At 36.1% G+C, this 27,633-nt stretch overlaps 1 protein-coding gene across 3 annotated transcripts in view; it reads right to left on the bottom strand.

The window, feature by feature from the left end:
- The window catches only part of NBAS (NBAS subunit of NRZ tethering complex), a 182,173-nt gene that overhangs the window by 102,793 nt on the left and 51,747 nt on the right, over window positions 1-27,633 (bottom strand). For all 3 annotated transcript variants that reach the window (XM_072858557.1, XM_072858556.1, XM_072858555.1), the window contains 7 exons: window positions 27,007-27,109; window positions 24,476-24,699; window positions 18,992-19,104; window positions 15,461-15,574; window positions 7,688-7,801; window positions 6,184-6,341; window positions 3,929-4,027 (listed from right to left, as the gene is read on the bottom strand). In XM_072858557.1, the coding sequence (XP_072714658.1) occupies window positions 3,929-4,027; window positions 6,184-6,341; window positions 7,688-7,801; window positions 15,461-15,574; window positions 18,992-19,104; window positions 24,476-24,699; window positions 27,007-27,109 (925 nt within the window). The remainder of the gene's footprint in view (window positions 1-3,928; window positions 4,028-6,183; window positions 6,342-7,687; window positions 7,802-15,460; window positions 15,575-18,991; window positions 19,105-24,475; window positions 24,700-27,006; window positions 27,110-27,633) is intronic.

Below are 27,633 nucleotides of genomic sequence, written 5' to 3'. Positions count from 1 at the left end.
ACTGAATCAAGCACCTAATGGCTGATTAACTGCATTATTCTCTATGCACCATGACTGGATCTCCACTGACTACAACAGGAGTTTAAATAGTGCACATATAGAGTTCCACATTGAGATTCTCCTCCTTCTCTGCACAAGAGTTCAGTGACACTGTAAATGACCACGATCCCTTCAGGAATTACAGCTACCTGTTCCTATAGGAAGAATTCTAATTTAGTTTCTACAGAATTAAAACCAGTACATTTACTAAACCACAAAACACAGCTCCAGTTAATTGCAAAATAAAAAAAAAAAATTAAAAAAATCACAACTATTTGAAACAGCAGCTGGAGCATTATTTTTGCCCTGAGGTTCCAAAGACTCCAGGTGGAAGAGTTCCCAGTGCATGCTACACAAATACAATATTCCCTAATCATTTCTAACCAGCAGTGATAAAAATGCATGACATAGCAATTTAATGTACACAAATGTTTTACAACATCCTGTCTTTTCCCAGATCTAGTGCTTGGGAAAAAATGCAAAAGCAAAGAAGATGCTAATGCTCTGTTAATCGGAAATTTTCTTTTCTTTAAGCAACGTTTAAGAAAATCATTCCTATAATTTGAAGATACTCCCCTCTAGAAATTGCGTCTGCTCTCCTATCAAAGAGTTTGGTTTCAAGGAAAATTGAAACTGCAAATTTCTCTTGTGCTGATGTGCCACTTTACAGTAATTAAGTTTTCACATTCAGATATGTAAATGAATGATTTTATTTATAACAGACATAATGCATGTTTCAAGTATTACAGAGATTTAACATAAATTCAGAGATCATTTATAAGGCAATTGATGGTTATTGTTTCTACTGTTTCTACGCAACACAGCATTTCATGACTAAGCATTATATTTTAATCTAATAATGCTAGCAATAATATTCTGAAATGCTTTTCATGAATCAAAACCTTAATTTTCTCACTGAGATATTTTGTTTGAGATGCACAAGATTAGTTGTTGAGGCATTTGTAGCATACAACAAAGAGAAAAAAGGGTGGGCAATGGGGAAACTTAACATTTTGCTCAAAAATAATCTGCTATGTTGGAATCATTGTAGCTCCCAGAGGATAATTTCTCCAATGGATCTCATGAGTTCAATCAACAGTGACAAGATGGTGTTAAGGTAATGAAGTACATCCTTGTGCAAATGCATTAGTTCCTACAGAATAATTTTGTGCATCTTTATCACAGCAATCAGGAATTTCCTTCAGAGTAGGACCACCAAAAACTTGGAGAAAAGTTATACTGACAGCAATGTTATATGACATATGACTATATATGACAGCAATGTTAAATAACACATTTCTACGCAATCTGTGAAGGTATGTAGCTGGCTGCTATCAAGATTTCTGCAAGTTTCATGGGAAAAAAAATTTCTGAAGAAAAATTTAAAACAACAAAAATTAAATTAGTTTAGACATTTCTAGAGAGGAGCTCACCAGGAGAAGAATGATTGACAAATATGACCAGCTGGTGACATAGGTTCGTATAATGAAAAAAAATGGTAGCGGTAACTAATGATTCAGTACTAGATAGAGATAAGAAGAGGTAGAAAAAGGTCACTAAAGCTTTGAAAGGGAAAATTGACATACTTACAGATAGGTATTTTTAATGCAACAGAGAAAGGAATGCCCAAACACATGTATGCTAGAAGAAGCTTAGTCAAGTCAAGATAAGGAAAATTACATTTAAAGCACCAATTTGAAAAGGTATCAACAAGTGAGAAAGAATAACATTTGTCAACTCCTTGAGAAAAGGGTGCTATAAGTTAATCAGGACATAAGCAAAAAAGAAAGGAGTAAGAAGAAAGGGGAAAAAAAAATCTTATAGTTTGTTTTTTTCTTTGAAGAAACTGAAATTCTGTGCAAGACAATGAAGGTGAAGCACGAGAAATTAGCTGAAGTGGAACTATGGGACTTGCAGTTATGGGATTCAGTTAGGTCAGAAAAACTGAGTTATTGAATATATTGCTTTTCTAACGTTTCAGATGTCTGTAACAAAGGAAGGTTTATACAGCGACTAAATTCTTGGATATGTTTCCTCCTGTGTCATTGCAAGAAATGAAAGAAGCTATAAATCCCTATAAAGTCAACTGGGAGAGAACAAAAAGGCAGAATTAGCAAATATACAGAACTCATTTCATAGTGTAAGAGTCTGAAATATGACATGCCAAGAAGCTGTATTAAAATGGAAAGAAAAGAAAACCTCAATGCAGCAACATACAAGCTTGCCAGGTTAACTGTCTGCCTGCTTCCAATTCCAATTCTAGACAACCAACAACAACTGGGGGGGGGGGAGGGGAAGAAAAATATTGGAGAAAATAAGAGTGGATAATTTTCTGAATATGAATTCCCCAGCATAATGAAAATTGCTTCAGATATCCAAACTGATTTGATAATGAAGTTAATTAGTGAGTTTACTCAACTCTGATAAACCCTTGAATAAGTTTCCGAATCATTTATATGCACGTATAGATGTTCTGTCACAACATACAGTCAATAGTACTCCAGCATACGAAAGGTGATGCATGACAAATGTTATATACATTAAAATACTGTAAACATATGTATCCACACCCACATCAGAAGGTTCCACATAATCTTCCTTTCAGAGAGATTAATTTATCAATTTCCAGAAAATAAAAAGCATTCGTGCCAGTGAACAGACCTGTTCTTCATGTAAATGATTCTAGCAGATACATAAAGTGTTTAGCTCTCTTCCTCTGAATACTGTTTTCAGTGCTATTTTACTTTTTTGCCCATTTATTTTTTATAGATGCAAATATGTATATGTATGTTTACATATGCATACATGTATACAAAGTATGCATGTACGCCTATACTATATAAAAAAATACACAAAATATAGACATATACATAGAAGTTGCCTGTTCCCATTCCAGTAACATGAAGGAGAGGTGTTAAATATACCAAAGGCAAAGACTAGCGTGTTCTATCTACAGCTGTCATTAGTAAAAATTCCCCATGGGTATAATGACATTAAGGAGGTTGCAATTCAGGTACTTTTCTCAAAAAGCCAGACTATGCAACATGAACCACCTTTTTTCTTTCTTTCTCTATTCTTTCCTGTATTTCTTTAAGGTTTTTGCCCTCCCCCCCAATCTGTTTATCACCTATAGAAAAACTCAAACATGAAACAGAGAAAAAAATACATTAAGCTAAAAATTTTCCACTCTGAAGAGGATGAAAAAGACATTCCTTTCTTTCATAAATAGATTATTACATCTTCTTTAAAGAGAGAAATGTACTTGCAATTGTATACATAGACATTTAAATTTGTTAAAATAATAAACTTGAAAAGTAGAAAGAATAATAGTAGACTTTTTTCCTGCTGTTCTGCCTCTATTTCCCACAAAACACTCAATGTTCCTTCTGATATTACACACAAAAATAATTTTCACACACAATATATGAAAGTTATAAAATGGCAAAGAAATCATAGACTTCATGATGCACAGAACAAAGGAGAAAAATAAGTGTAAATGAAGACTTTTTTTAATTAAATACGTAGCTCAGGTTTATTTTCAAATGTCTTGCTTTGCAATTGGGACAGATCAAAATTCAAACCAACATTAATGCATTTTATTGTGTTAAGTTTTGTTCCACTTTGCTCTTCTCCTGCCTCTGGGTTTATATTTTTTTTTCTATGGTGCTAAGACTATGTAGGAAGAAGCAATGAAAAATAAGAACAGACTAAGTATAAATACATAAGCAAAACCTTGAACTTAAAACAATCCAAGAACATAAACTAGTAGATGTATTTAATGTTGTGCATTTTGTCTAGTCAACAGGCAGATGTTGCTAAAAACTCAAATTCAGCTCTTCAGCGTAATGCAGAACAAAATCATTATTAGAAACCTCTCTTTAAAGCTTACCTCTATATCCTTACTGATCAGCAAAGAAGGTCCAGAGATATTTATATTCTCACCTCCTTCTGAAGGAAGAAACTGGTAATTCACAGCCTGATAAAGAATCTATAAACACAAAATAAATATAATATCTTACCAGTCAAATAATCAAATGTAACAATTATGACTGATGTCATAGGAAACCCAAGAAATTCTGATGTAAAAGCTTCCATGATAGAAAAACAAGGGTGCAGGGGAAGACAGGGAGAACACCACATAGGTATCTTTGACACCCTCTCACTGTTGTAGTCCCTAGACAAAATGACCTTCCCTTCTCTGTGACTTTTCTGTGATATTTTTCACGCAATGTAAGAATATCTATATATGGGGGTTTTTTTAATTATATGCACCCTGCCATACTACATAGGCTAAAGAACTTCTATGAAAAACATCCATTATCTGAACTGTGCCTCTGAGGTGTTGGGCAACTCCAGAGGCAAGAGTTACACAGGATAATGGTTTTGTGAACAGAATTTCCACAGGTCATAAAACTGGTGAAGGTCCACCAAAGACACTTAAATATATCACCTGGTCAGCGTGACCTTCTGATAAGGATTTTTTGCATATATCTATCTACATACAAAGACAGAGTGCTTGGACCGAACATGTAGGACCATTAATGAACAGAACTGAAAAAACTTATGCTTAGTTTACGGAGAAAGTAATTGCAGAAGACACTGATTAAACGTGCTTTGACAAAAATCATGACTTGGGTTTAGCTTCCTGGGGCAAATACCAAATTAATCATCACTGCACTTTTGCTACAAATGATGTTGCACTAACAAAGAAACCTTAGCAACAAATTCAGTCTCAAGTTTTCTGAATGGAGAAGGCAGAGAATTGTTTCCCTTGGAGAAGTGGGATGCAAGAGGGTAATAACCAGCTGAGCAGCTGCACTGCATTACAACTAACAGGACATGAAGCCTTTATAAGGAATGAGACAGTGATACAAAGACAGTGAATTGACAGAAAGTCTAACAAATTCTGGCTTATACAGTGCCAAAAGTTTGTTTGACTTCAAATTCTAATTCCAGGTATAGGCATATAAGGGCGGAAACTTATTTCTATACTGTACAGGTATCAATTCTGCAAAGATTCCACTTGTGTTTAAGCTCATAATTGTACCTACCTCTCTCAAATCTGAGTGCTTTCATGATGACAAAAGTAGTAAATAGCTTGCAGGAGCTAGACGTTATTTCAAATCCTTTGTAGCATTTTATTCTGATGTTATTCTGTTACTGAAGCAGTACAGACTGCCTTCATACGTTGCCTGTATTTCTCATACACATTGCTATACAAGCAATTTTGTAAAGAAAAACGCTATGCACTTGCAGCTGCTTTAATTAGACTGCATATGTACTGTAGCTATTGCTCCCTTCTCCCCCTTTCTTCAGACACAGAATGCAAGCCCTCCAAGATGTTTATTACACAAAGATAAATCTGTGAACATTGTGAACTCTTAGACAACCAAGACAAATATGAACTCTTAAACAAGTACTGGTACGCAGGCCAAGCTACAATTACACTGAACAGAAATTTAACGTTTTGACATCCTAAATTACTGCACTCCAGTTTCAAATAAAACTTTTCAAAAGGTTTACTATGTCATCTTGCCATAACTTGTATTTAAATGCCACAAGTATGTGTTCTGACATATATAATATGATCAGCTGAACACCTAGGATCTGATTCTATTAAGAAGTCAGTCATTGCTGAGTTAATAAAGATGGCTCAGACATAAAGCTTGTTCTAGTTGTTAAAACCATTACATGGTTGAAATGAATGAGAAAAGAATTTAATTGTATCATAAAAAAGATCATTAAAAAGAAAGAATAAACATTTAATAGATATTTCTGTGGGCACTGAATGAAGTTGCATTACAAGGTGTAAACAGGTGACAGAACCTGGAAAACATCGAAAAAATTATTTAACTGCATTTGCAAATAAAAATGTTTAAATTAGGCAATAAATGAAGAAATTAAAAGTACTGAAGATCGAGAATAAAATTGCACTCCTACTTGAGAAGCCAACCCATCATATAAAAATGCTTATAAAGAGACATCATTTGTTGAAATATAACAGTGAAAGTAGAAAAATACAGTAGAACAAATATAAACTTGTTGGGGGGTAGAACTTAAAGGAACAAACTTAAAAATGAGCACAAGTCCCCTCTAATTTAGTAAGCATTGAACTTGCATGAAAGAAGTTTCAGAAACACCCACCTGGGTTTGCAATGAACTGCTCACGCCCAGCAATGCCTCTATGGCACTTGGGGGACAGTGAGTCAGAGCAAAAGCCATGAGTTCCTGACGCATAGCCAAATCATGGTAGCCTTCTGATTGCCCAAGCTGACTGCATACTTCCCAGCTTTTAGAATAACCTACAAGGGAACACAAAACATACTTCTGAGGTTGGTAAGCTTCACAAGTGATAGGAGGATGCTGCATAATTCTTACTGAATGAGATAAAGGAGGGCATGTGGCATTCCTGCCAGCACTTATCCCCTGAAAAAGGAACCATAAAGGCTCCATAAAACAGAGATGCAACTCAACTTTAGACTGACCAAATGCACACAAAAAAAAATCATTATTATCATATTGTAGATATCAGTACATCTCCATTCCATGTATTTGTGCATTACATATGGCAGAAACATTTGCATGTTTTTGTCTTGCAAAAGAAATATCACAGACAGCTAGAATCCATTTTTCCTGCATTAGGAAGGGATTACAGGAATCTGGCTGTCGCCTCCTCTCGTCAGCTCCTACACATCACACACATCTTTTCTCAGAAAGCCAAGAAATTAACCTGGCAAATGTCCCTCCAAAAGTACAGGTCCAGTTTAAAGATACCTGAACTGTCCTTTATAAGGTGAACACAACTTAGTAAGAAACAAAAGTCAGCACTTACTAGTACAGCCTATAATATTGTTGCCAGATTGAAAGCTAAATACAAGACCCCTACCCAGCTGGCTAACACAATTTTATTTCTTATAATTATTTCCAGAAATGAACAAGTGGGATAGCAATTGCAGAGAATGATTTTAGACTATGTGTATGAACTTTTGCAAACTGAATCACATCTTAAGAAAGATACTGAAATACGTTTCCATAAAGAATTTTACAGAGAAGAAGCATGACTATGTATAAATGATAACGAATGTGTATGGACCAACCTACATGTTTAATCTCAATAGTGTTACACATGAACATTCATTAACAAAAACTTAATACAAAAACATAGTACACGGGATTTAAACAACATGACAAATTAAAACTTCTTCCTTTGCCTTCTTACAAGAAAAAAAAAAGTACTGAGGAGACAGTTACAAATGGAATCCCTACTGGAATATATTTTGAGCTTCTGACACACACAAAAAAAAAGGATTATCTGAATGACAGTATGCAACTTCAGTTGAGAGATCTCAATGAACTTAACTGATTTAGAAAAAGACCAACATTGCTCCAGAAGTCACTGTGGTTTAAGTATTTTGTAGTTCCATGACTACATGGAGTTCCTCCTCCGTGACAACAGCATTTCTCATATTTCATACCACCTGCCTCCTACATTTGACATGGTGATGTCAGTTGACTTCCACAAACAAAACGTAACAGATTTTTGAATAAAATTGACCAATCTGAAGTATCATGCTTCACAGTAAGCAGAGAGTCAGAACTCAGATTTCCACTACCATCACCCCACACCACCTCTATTTATTCACTTCACCTGTGGCCATGAGCTCCTGGCAATGCATACTAGCCGCTTTGTAGTCCTGGAAACTGAGAGCTTGTTCTACTAAAAGTATTAAAACTTGACCTTTTCTCTCCATCTGATCATCTCCTGTAAGAAAAATTCAACATATTTATTAGTAAATTGGAATTAATGGACAACTTAAGCTTGCTACTTTATTTCTTAAGAAAACTATATGCCACTACATAAAAAGCCCACCTTGAAATTGAAGCGGAAATAAAATTATCTGCTTTTTCCTGAAGGAAACAATATTTTGTTACATATTTTAAAATACGTTGGCGTCATAGCTGGCTAAAAAAAAAAAAGAAAAATCCTACACAGCTTGTTATGTCTAGGTTAAAAGAAAAAGTTTTGAAAATTGTATTTATGTGATGGCCAAGACATAGATCAAAACTGGTATTTAAGGTAAATGACAAATAAATCAAAATCCTGACATTGAAAAAAAACTTCTGTGAACTGTAATAGAGGAAGAATTTTGAAATTTTTAATTGTTTTATGACAGTATACAAACCCCCAGTTTAAACTCCCACTTCACAAAGCCAAATAGTTCATGAGATGTGGAAGACACAGGTATTTAAAAATCCCTGACCCTCATAAATTGAGCAAGTAGAAGTGAAACTATTTTTTCACACCATACACACATCTTGGTCACCAGACCTTCTGGACAATGCCTCTTCCCCCAGTTATGAGTCAGAAGTAACACTTCAGATACTACTGATCTCATGAAAGTTATTTACTTTACTGACACCAGTTGGTCCAGTCTTGTGCTCAAAATAGCGTGTATGTCCATGCACTATATAAGAAAATGACTAAACATACACAGGAAAAATAATGTCACACTATTCATTTTAATTTAGGAAAGGATGGCAAGAAGCTAATAAAAATGAGTGGATTTTTTTCAATACAAGCTTCTTGTTCATGTTTCTCCTCTATTATTAAAAGTGATTTTACGCAGTCACTGCTGTTACAGTCATTTGAAAAGGGCACTGGTTTATGAAACCGTATTACTACAACTCATGAAATGCAAATATTTCAGAAGGTTAAACAGATCCGGTTCCAAAAACCATTTAAAAGAGTACATGTTCTTAAATTGTAAAGCTGTTATTTTTAACTCTGCTTTGCAGGTCCATCAATGCAGGCAAAGCAAACTTCTTTTTAAAGCTTTCTCAAAAGAAAAGATGTATAGTTGTGCTAGAAGGACATTCAGGGAAGTGAAGTTACCCTAATTACTGAACTCAATCAAGATTCCCTTAATCCCGGCACATCATAACTAACTCAGCTGGGAGAACAGGTTGGCTTCCCATCATTTTATCTTTTGGCCTCTTGCTCTATATACTGCCAACACACGATGTTGCAAATTAATCACATCCTAGGCTCTTCTGTTGCAAAATTTTGCCCTCTGGAACCTGGGAACTTCTCATCCGGGCAAAAGCAATTACAGATGACAAAGGGGTGCTTCTAGCTACACAAGCTAAATGTGAACTGTCATTTCTATAAGCAAGAGATCCGTACTTGCCACTCACCTTCCAATGCTCGCTTCACCCTGACAGCTTTACTACTTACAGAGAGATTTCACAAAGTAGCAGACACAAATAAAAGGCAAGAGAAATAATCAAACTATTGTCCCTCAGATTTCAGCTAGATAAAATAATCACTGCTATTTATTACTACTTAAAAATCAGTGGGATTGGAGGGAAGAGAAGAGGAACACTTGGAGCAAGGAACAGTGGTCGTCTTAACTGTGCTTGAGCAGTCACATGCTGACAAGTCCCCAATCCTCAATGTTTTAGCTAGTTAGTTTTGATGCAGTAGGATACATCTCCGCATGTTTTACAAAAGCGGAAGCATAAAATATAAGGATCATTTTCCTTCCAGTCCATGGCTATACTTGCTCATCTTATCTCCACTGTTCACTCAATTAAACTTCCATTATCTTGACACACGCTGTTATGCCACAGAACAACCGTCAGCTCCGACATGACTACTGAATCCCCTGCAAGGCACAGACAGAGCCCTTTTTCACATGGCTTTCGTTGCATCAGCAGCGCAGTCACTTAAAATACTACCTGCTGCAGGTCAGCGGCAAGGTCTTGTTCTTCTATTGAAACATGAAAAATTTAAATGCTTCATATTTGTGATGCCTCATTTGAAGGCATTTTTAATAATGAAGTCTTATAAAGGTGAAAAAGTTTTGAATTCTAAATTGTTCCCCTTGCCATTTTGGCACACATCCAAGATTTAAAACCAAGAAAGGTTCAACGAGAAAAAACATTAAAATTGTGACATTATTGTATTACATAGTAATTCTGCACTAAGCATTAACGTTCATGTCTGACATCCAGACTCAAACAAATCAAGTCCAGAAACTGAACAGAATATCTCAGTTTTTGTTTCTCTTTTATTATTTGTGAAAGTTTGTGTGTGTGTGTTCAGCTCTTTCGGACTATTGCCTCCTTACGTCATAAGAAAAATGCATTTATATTCTAAGGGTTACTCCACTCAGTAAGATTTAAGTCTCCAAAGTTCTTTCCATCTCCTTTTGTTATGATGTTTAGCATTCAGATAGAAGTTGATACAAGCAGATATGACATTATACCTCAAAGGAGGTTGTAGCGAGGTGGGTGTCGGTCTCTTCTCCCAAGTAACACATAATAGGACAAGAGGAAATGGCCTCAAGTTGTGCCAGAGGAGGTTCAGATTGGATATTAGGAAAAATTTCTTCACTGAAAGGGTGGTCAAGCATTGGAACAGGCTGCCCAGGGAAGTGGTTGAGTCACCATCCCTGGAGGTATTTAAAAGACATAGAACTGGTGCTTAGGCACATGGTGTAGTGGTGGACTTAGCAGTATTAGGTTAACAGTTGGACTTGATGATCTGAAAGGTCTTTTCCAACCTAAATGATTCTATGATTTAATTACAAGTCATGAGAGAAAAAATATGGAAGCTCAGAAAGAATAGAAAATCATTTTTCTTGAGAAATAAACGATGTTCAAATACTTTTTTTAAAGTTTGGACCCAATTTGGGTCATATAAAGAAAAAAAAAAGCTTACTGAAACACTTTGAGTAAGATGCATGCTGTATTTGTGAGTGGATGAAACAACATTATCCTGAGTGAAACCATGTCATAAAAACTTAAAAGTCAAATGGTATCAAAATTGTATGTATACTCCAGAAATTCCATGTCACCTACATTTAGGAGATCAGAAACCATCTATATGGTTATTTCCACATGTGTTAAGCAAGAAAGTCAGTGTTGAAGAAGGTGGATTTCAAAAATAAGCTTTGACTTAGGAATGTGAGCAAAACTTAAAGTTACTAGAATTAGCTTAAGGATATTAAAACTAACTAAATTACCACAGAAAGTTGTGACAAAAGAGAATAATGAGCAGAAAACATTTCTAGAGAGCCTGACTCAAGAAATAAAGAGCAATGCTCACTAGAGCCTTTTGATACACAGTAACAATAGAGAAGATGCTCTTCATTTCTGATACATAAGCATTTTTTTACTCTTTTTTTGCTCCTCAATTTTGTAAGCAAGCAATTACATAACGTGAATTCTTTCACACCCTTTCTTAACTGAGAGTGTGGATTAAGTGAGGACCGCGAGACACAGAACAGCTCCAGCTCCCTTAGCAAGTGCAGATTTTCTGGCTGTCATGCTGAGCACATTCTCCCTCACTCACTTTGCCCATCTGTGAAATTAAGATAACACTTCTGTGCTTACTTTACAGAGGTAGTGACGTGAGTCTTAAGTAGACTTTACTGTCATTAATCAAATACTTTATCATTAATGAAATACTTTAAAGCAATTAAGAAACTAGCTGATATATCATTACCTAAGTAATATTTTAGCTTTGATAAGTATGAATATAAATTCTACTACTCACTTGCAGTGCTGCTCTCTAAACAAACTGTATTCAGAGAACACAGCTCCCAAAGCTCTTTGAGGATGACCATGTGCACTCTACCCTTGTATGCGTAGCAAATGCACTCTTTTAGAACTTAAATGAAAATATATATGCTCATAATATTTTATAGGCTATATATTATATATAGTATAACATAGCATATACTGTATACTCTCTATATACACATGTATAAAATGTGTATAGGTATGGATAGATGTAGCAAGCACGTCTTTCACAATCAGTAATCATATGTGGTGGGGTGGCAGGGGGAGCAAAGAGGGGAAAATGCTGAAACAAATTCCACCAGTTAGCAGACAAAGCACAAGAAAGCACTCTGCTCATAGATACACACAGTAGATCAGCAACAGAAGGGACTGCAAATTTGAGCATGCATAACCAATACTGGTAAGTATGTTCCACAAGACAAAATTAGAACTTCTTTCACAGCAAAGGTGGCTCATAAATCAGGATAATTGTTTAAGTAGTGAAAACCAATTAGGGATGAAAAACAATTCTTTCTTCCAGCAGCGCTTTATCTAATTCTTCATTAAGCAAGTCCATAAAGTTCAATCCCTAGATTCTTTTTCAATATCCAGACTCATCCCAATATATCTCCATAAAACCATTCCCTTTCACTAAGTTACCCTTTCCCAGTAGTTTTAAACCTGCTAACAAAGACTATCTGTGCTAGAACTGCAAGGAAAGTTTTTCTTTTCTAATATTCAGTTTAAAATAAAACATACTCATTCACAAATCTTAAAATCTGTATGCGTCAGCTGCCTTTTTGGCTACAAACTAATTTGTAGAATAATATTAGTGTTTGTTATCATTCTTATGGCTACCAAATCCTAAAATAACTGTTCACCATATTAATAATTAATTGTAACTCAATAACTTAAATTACGAGTCAACAGATACAGAAATACCCATTTCTACATATCTTGCTTTAATTTTTTTTTTATACCTACTATTAAATGTTATGAGACTCTTTATTTACAGACTATGACTAAGGCTATGCCAACATTCCACTTAAAATCTGTTTTTAAAGGTATTATTAACCTAGCTATTAAAATCATATGCAACTTCAAATTCAGTGTAAGGTTACCTATTCCAGCACTCACTGGAAGTACATACAGCAGTAACTGAGGACTAAAGAGTCAAACTCTACAGACTTTCTTTAATCTGTTGGAAAAATATTGCATTTGGATGCATGACTTAAAATAGCAATGATAATCATGTTTCCTTTGTATGCTTTTGGGTATTCTTCTGGATACTCATCAATAGGATGGAATGCCAGGCACAAAAAAATCTGCAGTAATAGTGGTATGCTGTTTATAGCTTTCAAGCCCAGAAAAACTAAAAAAGATTAAAGAAATACTGAGTTTCTTAAAATGAAAGAAATCTGTTTTCCATAGCCCATCTCCTACAACAAATAAGTTTAGATAAAATTCACAACTATGGCATTCTCATACTGAATCCGTATCTTGCTTATAAATGAATATCCTGTACAGAAAATAGTATTTCTATATAAGTAATACACCTAGTCATCCCTCAGTGACAGTGAAATGGTTTTTAATCACAAAAGCTTAAAACTACTTATTCAAAAAATAAAATAATAAAAAAACAAACAAAACCAAACCAAAACAAAAACCCACAAAAAAAACCCCACCACATCCATCACCACAGAAAGTCACTACTGGAAATGTTTTCTTGCTATTTTTTCCTTTCAAATAAATGTTAATCTATAGCCAAAAGAGAACTTTGAAAGTCACTGAGTTATTTGTTTATTTAGCATAAGAGACAAGAAAAGCAAGTGTCAGTGTATTCCTTACCAAGATTCACTCTTGAAATATACTTTTACTACTAAAATTTCACACGTACCACAGGAACAACCATTAGCGTTATTCCCGAGGTTAACCATTAAAGTCAGAGCGCCCCTTAGAATAATTATGTAATTCGTAGTGTAAGTAGTAGTTTTTAAATCATTCGCCTGCTTAAAAATTAATCACCTCGCACATTCATCTTCTGGTTTTCTCCAGCCCAGTAACCAGGTGGAAGAGAAAATCAGGAGGCCATTTCATCACCTGGCTTTAAATATCTCTTTTACATCCCTCTTTTCAGTGGTGTTTCAGTAAGTGCCACTCTGATTATAACACTAGCACACAGACATTACCATATCAATGAGCTCTATATGAATTCCCTAAAGGTCTCTACCTAATACACATAGCCTCTCATCTTTCAGTCTCTGGAGATGGGAGCCACGAGTTTGTTCCCTGTTCAAAGGTACATACCAGGGCACTCTAGATGCTGATCTACAACTAAAGCAGTAGGATAACACTACTGGACAAAATACTTTGTGTTTTTAAGCTTCACAGAATCACTGTGGATTTTGCTTTTCCTTCCTCATAAAAAGAAAATCATTTAGATTCATAAAGAAGGTAAAACAGAAATCAGCAGCGTTAGCCTAAATAACCCAGAATATTAAGAAGAAAAGTTGACAGATTTTAAGCTGATGTGTGAGGATGCAGAGAGGAGAGGGCAAGAGCTGTACAGCAATCTTGTCTTATGAACCAATATGGAGATATTTTTTTTCCAAAAGTTTTGGAAAAGTTATTTTTCGAAAAGTTCTTTTTTTCAAAAAGTTTTTTTTTTCCCAAGCAAAGCAAAAAAGAGAAGTTACGACTGTCATTCTACGTTTTTTTTTCCTACAGAACAGCACATTACACATAAAATGAACAAATACATAGATTGGATCCAGCTACCTAACCCTCCCCTCTGCCATCTTTGGTAGAGGTACCATCCCCTCCCCTCTGCGATCTTTCAAGTAGCAGCACTACATAACAGGAGCACTGAGCTTACCAGAGTCACGACGATGTTTCCAGTGATTCCTTTCTTTAGGACCTAGGCATCTCAGGAAGTCAACCACCTAACTTCTGTACCTCTGTTCATAACCTCACCCAACCCCCTTGAATATTTCCCCCCCTATAAATAATACTATGCAGAAATTGCCAATACTAAGCTTCCTGAAAAACATAAGAAAAAATTCTGAAGTGATTTAACAAATAGAGAGAGAATGGAACTAGCCAGGCATGCATCAGTGACAAAGCCAGAAAGCACTGAATTTATATACCACACTGCATGAAATATGAATTTCTATTTTATATTTAGTATTTCTATATTCTATTTCTACATCATAAAAATATAGCAGTATTGTATTTGCAGCTGCATTGATGAAGTATTTTTCAAAAATCAAAAGGTCTGCCAGACACTTTAGGTAGGTTATAAAAAAAAAAAAATCTAATATCTTTAGGATTCAATCCTTAAAGATGTTCAGCCCCTCAAATGAATACTCAAGCTAACGCATTATTTTTAGTGCACAAAAAAGATATACTTTTGTCTATGCTTTGTGTAACAGCTGACATTTATGCATTACAGATGACTTTTTTCCCCCTCTAACTTAAATGGGACTATTATTAAACTACCTTATTTGACAGAGACAATAAGATTTACTGGATTTTTAGTACTACCAATTAACTGTAAGACAAAATATTCCTAGCAACAACTCCTCCAATCTGAAATGAGCTTTTACGCAAAATCCAGATTAGACAAGGCTGTTTTCATTTTAGGTATTAGTGGAATGTCAGAGCAGTTGACAATATCAGCCGTTTTACAGATAAAATATTAATGTAAACTATTTCTTTCGCCCCCAATGACTGCTCTTCCACATAACTTTTTAGTGATATCCTTGAACACATGTGCTAATGATCAATTCAAATGTCCTAAAGCATAAGCAAAAATGCATGCTGCATTGCAATTCAGTGTCTTATTAACACAGCTTACCTGCAACCCTTAGCAAATTTGCAAGTCCCAGGAGCTTAGCAGATTGCTTGTAGTTTGTTGACAACTGAGATAGACAGTCCTTGATGAGACTAAGTCGATCCGAACATAAACGCACTGTTGAAAGAACTGGTGTTAGAGACTGTACAAATGAGACTGTACTCCTGCTGTATTTCTCCTTAAACAATGTAGATGCAGAAAGAGGGCTAGTGAGTATAAGAATGCAAACACAATCTGAAAACCAGCCCAAAGTTACTTCCATGCAATCCTCAATTATACCTATAAAGAGAAAGTTAAAATAACACTACAGTATATCCAGCCCCAATCACTAGCAAGTCAGGCGGGGAAGGGAGGAAGAAGAGGGAGACTAACCTGAATGAAAACTTATTTTTGCTTCAGGTTTTCAGACTCCATGTTTTTAAATCTATATGACTAACCATATACCTTTATGTCATTTTTTTTAAATATCATTTTTGCAACATTCTCAGAAAGACTGCTAAAACGGACATTACCTTTCATTCAGAATGTTGTAAATAACTAAATATTTCACACTACATTTTATTTTACAGTGGACAGGATACATCACACAGACTGAAAGAACTGTCACAGGCAAAATCTTCAGGCTGTTTAATTTACATAAATATTTTCTGAGCAAGTGGAGGGAAAGCCTGCAAATCACCAGGTTGTGTTAACCATATCCTGAGCAGCTTATAATTAGTACTGTGTTTCAAAAAAGATTTTACCAAGAATTAAACAATTACCTTAACTGTATAATTTAATATCATGAACCGATTTCAGTGCTCTTTTTAGCTAGTTAGTGGGTGGCTAACTTCAGGCTGCTGCTTTAAAAAGGTAACATTTTCATACCATGCAAGTTCTCAGAACACAGAGGAACAGCATGCAGATCTTCCACTTAACACTCAGTAAGACATGAATGTCTGCATTGGGGATAAACTCTGCATTAGCATATTGGGCTTAAAACATACAGTATTAGGCCTCTCAATAAGAGCAAAGAAGCACTGGCATAATGAAAACTCTATTAGTAAGTTCTGGAAATCAAATTAGACTACAACAAACTGAGACTGGAGGAGCAGGGAAAGGGTTACACTTTTAGTTTCATTTTTAATATTCTATCACACACATATATAATATACCACAGTAAAATGTTTTCATTCACTGATTGTATAAGCAAGATTTTTTTAAATATCTAACAAAACAGGAAGTAATCTGAAATAATACCGTGGGTCAATCACTTTCATTAAAGATGGACTTTTCTTCACCATTTATGTTAGAAAGGAGTCTCCAAACCAGATTTTATTAAAATACATCATAATACTAGTTCACAATCTTAACTGCTAGGTTTGCTAAAAATACAAGTAGGGGGGAAGCTCTACAGAAAACTAAACATAAAAGCGCAAATAGAAGTCTATTGCTAATTCTTACTGTGGGAATAACTGATCCTCAATGTTATTTTAATGACATTCTATCAAAGTAACTGACCATTTAAAGGCTTTCATTAAAACTTTAAAACATAATTTTAATCTTATTAGATTAATTTGATTTACCTGAAAGACACTGAAGAAAGGATAAGTCAGGATCATTAATGAAATTACAGGCATGATTTCACATATTCTAATTAATCTAGATCAGTCGTATTACACATACTGTTAATGCAATATTATGCTGCCTCTTTCTTAAATGATACCTTCATGTCCACACCGAAAAAGACAAAGAAAATACACGTGTACTTTTATACAGGTTGAACAAACTGACTAAAAAGTAATTCTGCTCTAGAAGTCAACAGTGCAATATTGCAAGATCTAGAAACCAGACTTATTCTCAGTCCAGAAATGATAAGATTTCTGGCTATAACATATGGAACATCAGCTCACTTTGAAGGAATACTTGGAAGAAAAAGAGAACAAAAAGAGAACACCAAAGTAAAGTAACAACAGCCACTAAGAACATCCGCTTCATTTTCCATAGACCCACAAGTGCATTCCATAAATCCCAGTATTTCTCTGCACAATGCCAGAAGGAAAACACTACCATCAGCACATTTCATTGATACTCGGTGCTGCTCTTAGCCAGTTCTTTTAGAGTGCTTTCAATACCAGTGTTCATGCAGTTTCACATAGTTGCCCACATACCATACATTCAAGCTTCACTGAAAGCCAGGCAGATGAGCTCTCTTGTATTTCTTTCACTTAGAAAAGTGGGGGGTTTGTTAATAAAGTGCACTATTCGGCTTGCGCAGCAAGGTTTTGGTAGCTGGGGGACTACAGGGGTGGCTTCTGCTAGAAGCTTCCCCTATGTCCGACAAAGCCAGCAGTCTGTTCCTGAAGGACTGCACCCTGTGGGAAGGACCCACACTGGAGTAGTTTGTGAAGAACTGCAGCCCGTAGGAAGGACTCATTATGGAGAAGTTCATGGAGGACTGTCTCCTGTGGGAGGGACCCCACCATGGAGCAGGGGAAGAGTGTGAGGAGGAAGGGGTGGCAGAGACAGCGTGTGATGAACTGACCACAACCCCCATTCCCCGTCCCCCTGTGCCGCTCAGGGGGAGGAGGCAGACAAATCAGGAGTGAAGTTGAGCCCGGGAAGAAGGGAGGGGTGGGGGAAGGTGTTTTAAGATTTGGGTTTTATTTCTCATTATCCTATTCTGATTTGATTGGCAATAAATTAAATTAATTTCCCCAAGTCGAGTCTGTTTTGCCCGTGACAGTTATTGGCGAGTGACCTCCCTGTCCTTATCTTGACCCACGAGCCTTTCGTTATATTTTCTCTCCCCTGTCCAGCTGAGGAGGCGAGTGATAGAGCAGCTTTGGTGGGCATCTGGCATCCAGCCAGGGTGAACACAGCACATAAAGCAATGAACTTTGTTAGCTTGGCACAATCTATAAGCAGTAAAGTACACTGCAATATATTCCATTTTCCCCTTTATCTCATGTCCATAATCATCCTTTCTTTCCAACTTCTGTCCAACAACTTTCCATACCATTGGAGTCAGAGCTCCAAAACAGATTTAAAGTTTTAAGCAAGTCATCAGAAGAAATACCTTGTAGAAGTTCACTTCTGTTGTCATTGGGTTTTATATATGTCAAAATGAAACAGACCAGTAAAGACATGAAAACTGCCTACACATGAAGTACCTCTCTCCCACCCATTATTTTAAAGCTCATCAGCACGTGAGCAAGGGCAGAGTATTTTGCAACTAAAAGGTGAGCTCAAACTATTTCTGCTGAAGTCTCCAGGAGCTTCAGCTACTCAGTACTCTAATTACTAAAAAGTCCTGCTAAAAATAAGCCCCAAAACACAGATTCCGTATGCAGACATCTTTCTTATCTCACATCAACTGAAAAATGTTTTTTAAAAACAATCTTTTTTTTTTTGGTACATGCCTGTAAGCTGTTTGGAGGCAGGGAAGGGACCCTTTAGTTTACTCATGCAGCAGTCGCGCAATAGTAAAGTATTTATCATGCATATTTATGCCTGTGTTTCAAGTATCATATAAAGAATAAAAATATGTAGTACCTTGTAATGGTAATATTTTCACGCCAAATTCTTCAAGGTAGCCGAGAGCACGAATGAGATCTAGCTCCTCCTGAATAGCACTCGGACAGTCCACAATAAGCTGCAGACAGCACCTAAATATGAAGGAAACAAATTTTTCTAAAAATTGTTGAATAAATTCAAAGCTAAATTTCTGGAAAAAGTTCACCTGTGAGTTAAAAAAAAAAAAAAACCAAACCACACACCAGTAATTTACTGTGCTTATGAAACGTCACAATACTCACTAGACCTGTAACACACATTGCAAGTGTTTGGCACCATATCTCTGTTATGGTTGGCTAAACATTTTAACGAAATTCTATTCTTGGATTGCCACAATCTTCTTCACTTGTGATAAGAACATTGCCTAAACCCTCTGGAATTTAGACCCGCAATGAATTTAATTAAATACGCTGAAGACATACATACTTAAATATGTAATTATTTAGGAAAATATTTCTCATATAACTATTACGTTTTGGTGTTGCCACATACTAGAAGATAAAAGCAAGATTCTGTAAAAAGTTGATTGGAAGTGAAGTGTTAAAGCCATTGTCACAAATTCAGTTTCCTCAACTAGGTTCAGCAAATGAAAACAAAGCTGATTTAAAAAAAAAATTATTCTGAAAATTAATTAATGCATAGAATTATTAACAACATCTTGTTTTGAATAAACTTTTTTAAACATTCATAAGTTTTATGACTATTATATTGACATAATGAGCTTTTAGATAAATTTTTAAAACAAAACTTGCATTCTGGCACAGTATGTTCGTATGTAGTTTTATTAATACATGTTTATTTTGCATGTGGATTTTTTGTTAGTCTCAATGATTTAAAATGATTTAATGATTTTAATGATTTAAAATTAATTCATCATGCACATGAAATTAGGAAAGTATTTTATTTGTGCAATTTATCATACAGCTTTCATCTCTACATGTTAATTAAGAAATAGATATGTTTACATCAAAACTAAAATGGTACGTTAGCAACATTCCCATCTGAACCCATCACATTTTTCAGGAGCACTGACAAACATTTCAGGCTGAAGTGGAGATTAAAACAGGAGCAGAAGGAAAGAGAACTCGCTAAAGAGAAAATAAATATGTTCCACCTAAAACAACTCATACAGGAAGGTTACCAGGAGACCTACACACTGCAATAATCACTCACAGAAAAAAGTTAAGTTACCATGAAACGACTGATTGGAGAAAAGTCGGAGAAGGACCAAAACATCCTACTAAGAATAAACACGGTCACATATTCATAACATGTATGAGAGCTACAAACTGCATATTTTGAAATATCACCGTAAAACCATAAGACAAAAGTTGATCATGGGACCCTTATGAGATATTAAAAGCAATGATACTTTGTATTTACAGAGCCTGCTAATGGAAAAGACTCTCAATAGGAGACGAGGCAAAAAAAACCCCCTAAATTTTATAATGACATTAAATAAGTTTTTCATAGTAATTATAGAATCATAGAATAGTTTAGGTTGGAAGGGACCTTTAAAGGTCACCTAGTCCAATGCCCCTGCAATGACCAGGGACATCTTCAACTGGAGCAGGTTGCTCAGAGCCCCATCCAACCTGACCTTGAATGTTTCCAGGGATGGGGCATCCACCACCTCTCTGGGCAACCTGGGCCAGTGTTTCACTGGCCTCATCATAACAAATGTCTTCCTTATATCTAGTCTCAATCTACCCTCTTTTAGTTTAAAACCATTACGCCTTGTCCTATCGCAACAGGCCCTCCTAAAAAGTCTGTCCCCATCTTTCCTATAAGCCCCCTTTAAGTACTGAAAGGCTGCAATAAGGTGTCCCCAGAGCCTTCTCTTCTCCAGGCTGAACAACCCCAACTCTCCCAGCCTTTCCTCACAGGAGAGGTGTTCCATCCCTCTGATCATTTTTGTGGCCCTCCTCTGGACCCACTCCAACAGGTCCATGTCTTTCCTGTGCTGAGGACTCCAGAGCTGGACGCAGGACTCCAGGTGAGGTCTCACCAGAGCAGAGTAGAGGGGCAGAATCACCTCCCTCAACCTGCTGGCCACACTGCTTTTGATGCAGCCCAGGATACGGTTGGCCTTCTGGGCTGCGAGCCCACATTGTTGGCTCATGTCCAGCTTTTCATCCACCAGTACCCCCAAGTCCTTCTCCTCAGGGCTGTTCTCAATCCCTTCATCCCCCAGCCTGTATTCATACCAGGGGCTGCCCCAACCCAGGTGCAGGACCTTGCACTTGGCCTTGTTGAACCTCATGAGGTTCACACAGGCCCTCTTCTCCAGCTTGTCCAGGTCCCTCTGGATAGCATCCTGTCCCTCAGGCATGTCAACTGCAGCACTCACCTTGGTGTCATCTGCAAACTTGCTGAGGGTGCACTCAACCCCACTGTCTATGTCATTGATCAGGATAGTAAACAGTACTGGTCCCAGTATGGACCTCTGAGGGACACCACTTGTCACTGATCTCCATCTGGACATTGACCAGTTGACCACCACACTCTGGATGTGACCATCCAACCAATTCCTTATCCACTGAAAACTCCACCCATCAAACCCATCTCCCTCTAATTTAGAGAGAAGGATGTTGTGGGGGACCATGCCAAAGGCCTTACAGAAGTCCAGGTAGACGATATCTGTGGCTCTTCCCTTGTCCACTGATGTAGTCACTCTATCATAGAAGGCCACTAGGTTGGTCAGACAGGACTTGCCCTTGGTGAAGCCATGCTGGCTGTCTCAAACTACCTCCCTGTCCTCCATGTGCCTTAGCATAGCTTCTAGGAGGATCTGTTCCATGACCTTCCCAGGCAGAGATGAGTCTACATTATATTACAGTGCCACATGCAACAGCAAAGGACTTGGACTGCTGACCCAAAAGGTCTGTTCCAAATAATGGTGCATTTTGTTCCTGCTGTTCCAAAATGAAGCTACTCACCTGAGAAAACCAACCAACCTCTCTGCCTCCTAGCTTAGCCCAAAGGAGAGTTTCTCTCCTATGTATAGAGGAAATCCCACCACTACAAGTAAGTAGCTAATAGAGACATTTTAACTGTGCCAATTATATACATACAGATAAAATTCAGTTGTAATTTGGATATTGTAACAGTGTATGCACCTACTTCATTGTGATCGCAACTTTTGCACAGTATATCTAGTAGCCCTGGTGTGCTGGTTTTGGCTGGGATAGAGTTAATTTTCTTCATAGAAGCTAATATGGGGCTATGTTTTGGGTTCGTGCTGAAAACAGTGCTGATAATACAGGGATGTTTTAGTTACAGCTGAGCAGTGCTTACACAGAGTCAAGGCCTTTTCTGCTCCTCACACCGCCCCGCCAGCGAGTAGGCTGAGGGTGCACAAGAAGCTGGGAGGGGACACAGCTGGGACAGCTGACCCCAACTGACCCAAGGGATATTCCATACCTTATGACATCATGCTCAGCATATAAAGCTGGGGAAAGATGGAGGGAAGGAGGATGTTTGGAGTGATGGTGTTTGCCATCCCAAGTCACCGTTACGCGTGATGGAGCCCTGCTTTCCTGGAGATGGCTGAACACCCCCCTGCCCATGGGAAGTAGTGAATTAATTCCTTGTTTTGCTTTGCCTGTGTGTGCGTCTTTTGCTTTACCTATTAAACTGTCTTTATCTCAACCCAGGAGTTTTCTCAGTTTTACTCTTCCAATTATCTCCCCCATCCCACTGCAGGGAGGAGCGAGGGAGCAGCTGTATGAGGCTTAGTTGCCAACTGGGGTTAAACCATAACACATGGTGTCCAAAATGTAAAAAGGCTCAACTGTTTTATAAAAATAAAAATAATAATAATATAATATTCATATAAATATTCATATATTTAAAAATAAAGACAAATTTTTAAAAAGCCAGTGACTCTCGGGCCTTTTAGGCCTCCAAAGCAAGTATTTACCTAGAGTGCTTATAAGCAGTAATGACAGTCAATAAACTGTGTTTTCAATAAAAAGGCAGAAATAGAGCTAGCATTATATAATTAATACTGTAAAAGTGACTGTCTTCCAACTTTGACCTAAGGCAATAATGCCTTTACTAAAAAAAGCAAACAACAAAACCCTACAAAAATAAAGAAAAAACCTCTCATCCTCATCATGTATACGTGTGTGTGTGCATTTGGGATGGGAGAGAGGAACAAGGTGCAAGTGATTAGGGAGAAAAAAAAACAGTGCTTTTTCAGTCATTTCCTAGTTAAGTTATGGAGCATGTAACCAGAACTCAAAGCAAACTGCAAAATATTCTTCCTTTAATCCCTAATGGAAAATATATGATTTGTCAATACATAAAACTTTATAGTAACAATATTTCATCAAGGAAAAGTTCTTAATTTGAAAAAGGATAAATTAATTACAAACAGTTTGACTGTATTACTATAGTCAGTGCTAAAAAAAAAACTGGTAACGTGTATGTACATAACAAATTCATCTTGACCCATAATGGTACCTTGAGGGGCAGAAAAATAATTTAATATTTTTCTTGTAATTAGTAGGTAAGTGTGCTCATGTCTAAGTGAAAGCAGTACTTGATAAAGACGTATCTTCCATTGTAGTTGAGACACAAGTATTTTTGTTTGCTTATGGGATTTGGGGGTTTTTTGTTGTTTGGTTTGTGGGTTTTTTTGTTTTGTTGGGGTTTTTTTTTTATAAATAAGTGCCTTAAGGAAAAAGGAAAACTCATTTGGATTAACACATAAAAACAATACCAATGAAACAGCAAATTCTTAGGAAAAAAAAAGGGAAAGGCTGGAAATATAAAGACATGCCTCTGTTCTAAGTATTTAGGGTAAGCCAAGGCATCAGTCTTCTACATAGGTAATATCCGATTATTTTATCTATCTCCATCTACACTGTAAAAGAAAATACTTCCGTATCTAAATCTATACAAGAATGAACACCGACACTGCAACCTCCAAGGCTGCTCTATGCCTGAATTCCTTTCTGAAGAATTATTTGGCTTATTTCTTAATGTACCAAAGGGAGACAGATAGCCTCAAATGAACTCTCAGAATTGGGAAAGACCAAAGTAAGAAAAGAAATGAAAGAATCAGCAAAATGCTTTTTTCTATTGTGATAGTAACTGGGGACCACAATTGTGGTTGAATGCCATAATGTGGAAAAGGTTCAAATGACACACACAAAAAGCTTCTTATCCACAGAGAAAGACTTGCATGTTTCTTCTTCTTCTTCAACCTGAATTCTATAACAGATCATTCCAGCAACCACAGACAGCAAAAAAGCAAGCCTGGGGGGAAGCCCCCCCCCCCGCCCAAAAAACCCAAAAAAATCTTACAGAAGCCAAAAGATATTGTTTCTATTTACCATGTAATTTTACAGGAAGAGAAGTAAACCCACATAAGATTCACCCTTCTTAAAGGGAAAACAAAATTCAAGTTTCAATTAAAAGAACAATATGTATTTATGTATATAATTGTAAATATACCTGGCCAAGTCCATACAGCTATCGGTCAAACTCGTCGAAGAATTGAAATATTCTCTGCCAGCAGCCAAAACTAGTTCGATACTTTTTGCATAGCTGACTCGATATTGTGTCTTCCCTTTTGATGAACTCTGTAGATCTGCTGACCAAATACTGCAATGCATCATTTGCCCAGCCAAGTGGATATTGTCTATACTGCTTGAGCATAAAAGACTTTCTGTGAATATCTAAAAGAAAGAACAATAATTTAATAATCTGCAACAGCAGCTTCAAGTAAGCTTATCTCCATTGTATTGAACCAACCCCTTTGAATCGAAGGATCTTTAAAGTCAAAAAGAATATATTCAGTCCAAGCAGAAAATGTAACTTCTACCAAGGAGAGTATTTCCACAATTTAAGTAAAGCTAAAATTAACTAGTAGCTAGTTATTTCTACTTCCTGCAGAAAAAAGCTTATTAACTGCTTTTTTACAGTATGACTTAGAGATCAGAAATTATTTATACCTACATTCTGAGGTGTTAACAGGATGTAAGAATCTGAAAAGGCAGTTCAGTATTAAGACCTTAAAACCAACAACATATGAGAAGAAGTTTCATATCTCTGAAGAAACTAAAAATATTTAGAACTGAGCATATAAGATGTTTTTTAAGTTTCAGTCAAGACTATCTTCAAAGAATGCATACTAATATAATGCTACATCTGCCACAAAACGCCTAACTTATTTTCAGGTCAAAGTTTTGCCCACTTTAAGACACACAAAATAATCTAATTTCCTTACAAAAATAAAATTGTTTTTTTTGAACATGGTCAGTATTGTCCTAATGAAGAGCAACACATGCATTTAATAATTTCAGAAAATACCGTAGCTGCAACAATATGACCTTTATCAAAGGTTTTAAATTTCATAACCAATTAAATAGAATCAACAAATCGTAGAAGAGCCCAGGTTGGAAGGGACTCAAAAGATCATCCGGCCTGACCTTTCACTGGAAAAGGGGCATAGATTAGATTATTTAGCACCCTGCCCAATCGCATCTTGAAATTAAAGTATTTCTTCACTAGGAAGAACCTCTCCAAACCATCTCATGCTCTGGAAAGGAACACAGTTCAGTGCTTCTTAAAAAATATCATACAATTGGATCATCTTCCATTTCACAATATATTAATCCTCAAGGAACAGTGAAAGATTCAAAGTATGATAGCTGATCCTGCTTCCTTAATGATCACATAAATGCAATTTACCTCTCTCAAAATTTATGGACATGAAGTCCTTCAGGAGGACAGGATTCACTTTGCATGCAAGCAGAATAGAGTAAGCATCATACTAAAAAAGATCCCAATACAAACCTCACATGTGATTGCACATCCTTACTGCCTCATCAATTTCTCAATTTTGAAGTTATCAAAGTATAATTGCATATGACAGCACTACATTTTAAAGCATTTTCGGCATTCTTAGATCATTTTTCAAAAACCCTTTGTTGTGGTTTTTTTTAATGATATGGTACAGAGGTTAAAAAATAATTTAATATTAATAAAAAACTTATATTAAGATCAGAGCAAAGCAAATGCTATTCTTTTCAGAGTGCTCTAGTACTATAATTTTTTTAAACGCACTTAAAAAAGATTCCAAGTACACTATGTCTTAGCCTATCTCAATTCCATGAATATTAAATACACTGCAGTTCTCTCTGAGCAGCTTCAAACTGTACAACTACAGAGAAAGAGTGACCTTTTTTATGTATACATTGCTTTATGTATGCATTGTTTGTTTTTTTTTCTCTAATTTGCTTTCAAAACTTCTCCCAAGAGCTAATCAGATTGATAGCCATAAGCAATTAAACCTTCAAACTATAATAAAATACTCTTAAACTTTTAAAAGATGTGACTATTTAAACACCAATTATAGTGGACACGGCACTGTTTCTGTAATAAACTGCAGTATATTGAAGTGAAAATGTAGATAAACAATACACGTCACAGCAAATTCTACATCAGTCTAAGAGCTGTCCTTTGCAAATATTAATGACGTAAGTTTGGGGCTTATGCACACGCAGGGTTTTTTTTCCTTCAAATAAATTAATTTCTCATCTCACATTATTATACTTCAACCGCAAGCAGTAGAAAGTCCATAATCCTATAATGATCTTGGATAATACTATCAAACCAGAACTTCATGTTTAAGAAATACTTGGCTGGAGATAAAATTTAGCTAAAAGATTGTTTATTTTCATTAAGTTTAAGTGTATATTACTAAACACGATGTTACATAGAATCACGAAGTCCTAAGAAGTTAACTCAATTTAAAAAAAGTTGAATTCTAGTAAAAGATATACAGGATATTTATCAGAGGGCTTTTGATTAAATGAATTAACACAGGAAGTTTCTGATTTGAATGAAAATACCATAAAAGAGCCAGTAGACAACCGAGTAACATAACACATGAAAATGTATTTACATATGTGAGCAACAATATGAAATGAGAATTTGTAGCTTACTTGGGACATAAATCAGTAAGAAAACATAAAACTCACCTCATAGCAAGTATCTGAATGTAAGCATGTATATACTTTCTGCTGCATGTCTAACATATCCTGGAGCAATTCCTTCCAGTGTGCCTCACTGACTGGTGGTTGCCTGCAAACATTTTTAAAATTACATATTCTCTTCCACAACAAATTTAAAGAAAAGCGGTAGATAACTCATATTTTTGGTGATGGAACTGTAGCGTTTTCTCAAATGCTATTTCAATCTTTAATTGGACTTTTAACCAAAATGGATTTAAAGACAGAATGCTTTTAATATTAACTAACATTAAAACAGTGTCTGTGGGATAAAATTGTTTGAGTACAACAATGCAGTACCCAAAGTGTTTTTTCTGTTTGTTTTCTGTTGGATAAGACAGGGATTTAAGCAATCTTTGTTAAGATCTCCCAAGTAGGTTTTGTAACTTCCAATAGTACATCAGAAAGTTGGAAGTGCTATCTTCCTGCTGATCCAAGAACAGCTGGGTAAAACAAGTTTGTAACAGCAACTGGGGATCATTAAAATGCTGTTCATTGCAGGCAATCAAAGGACTAATCAATTGCATGCAATCACAGGGAAACAGAGCTACAAGTTTATTTTGTTCCTTAAATTGGAATGGTATTCAGATTCTTGAC

This window comes from Ciconia boyciana, chromosome 3 (assembly GCF_034638445.1).
Source record: "Ciconia boyciana chromosome 3, ASM3463844v1, whole genome shotgun sequence".
Classification (NCBI taxonomy): domain Eukaryota; kingdom Metazoa; phylum Chordata; class Aves; order Ciconiiformes; family Ciconiidae; genus Ciconia; species Ciconia boyciana.
This window is presented reverse-complemented; position numbering and strand designations above follow the sequence as displayed.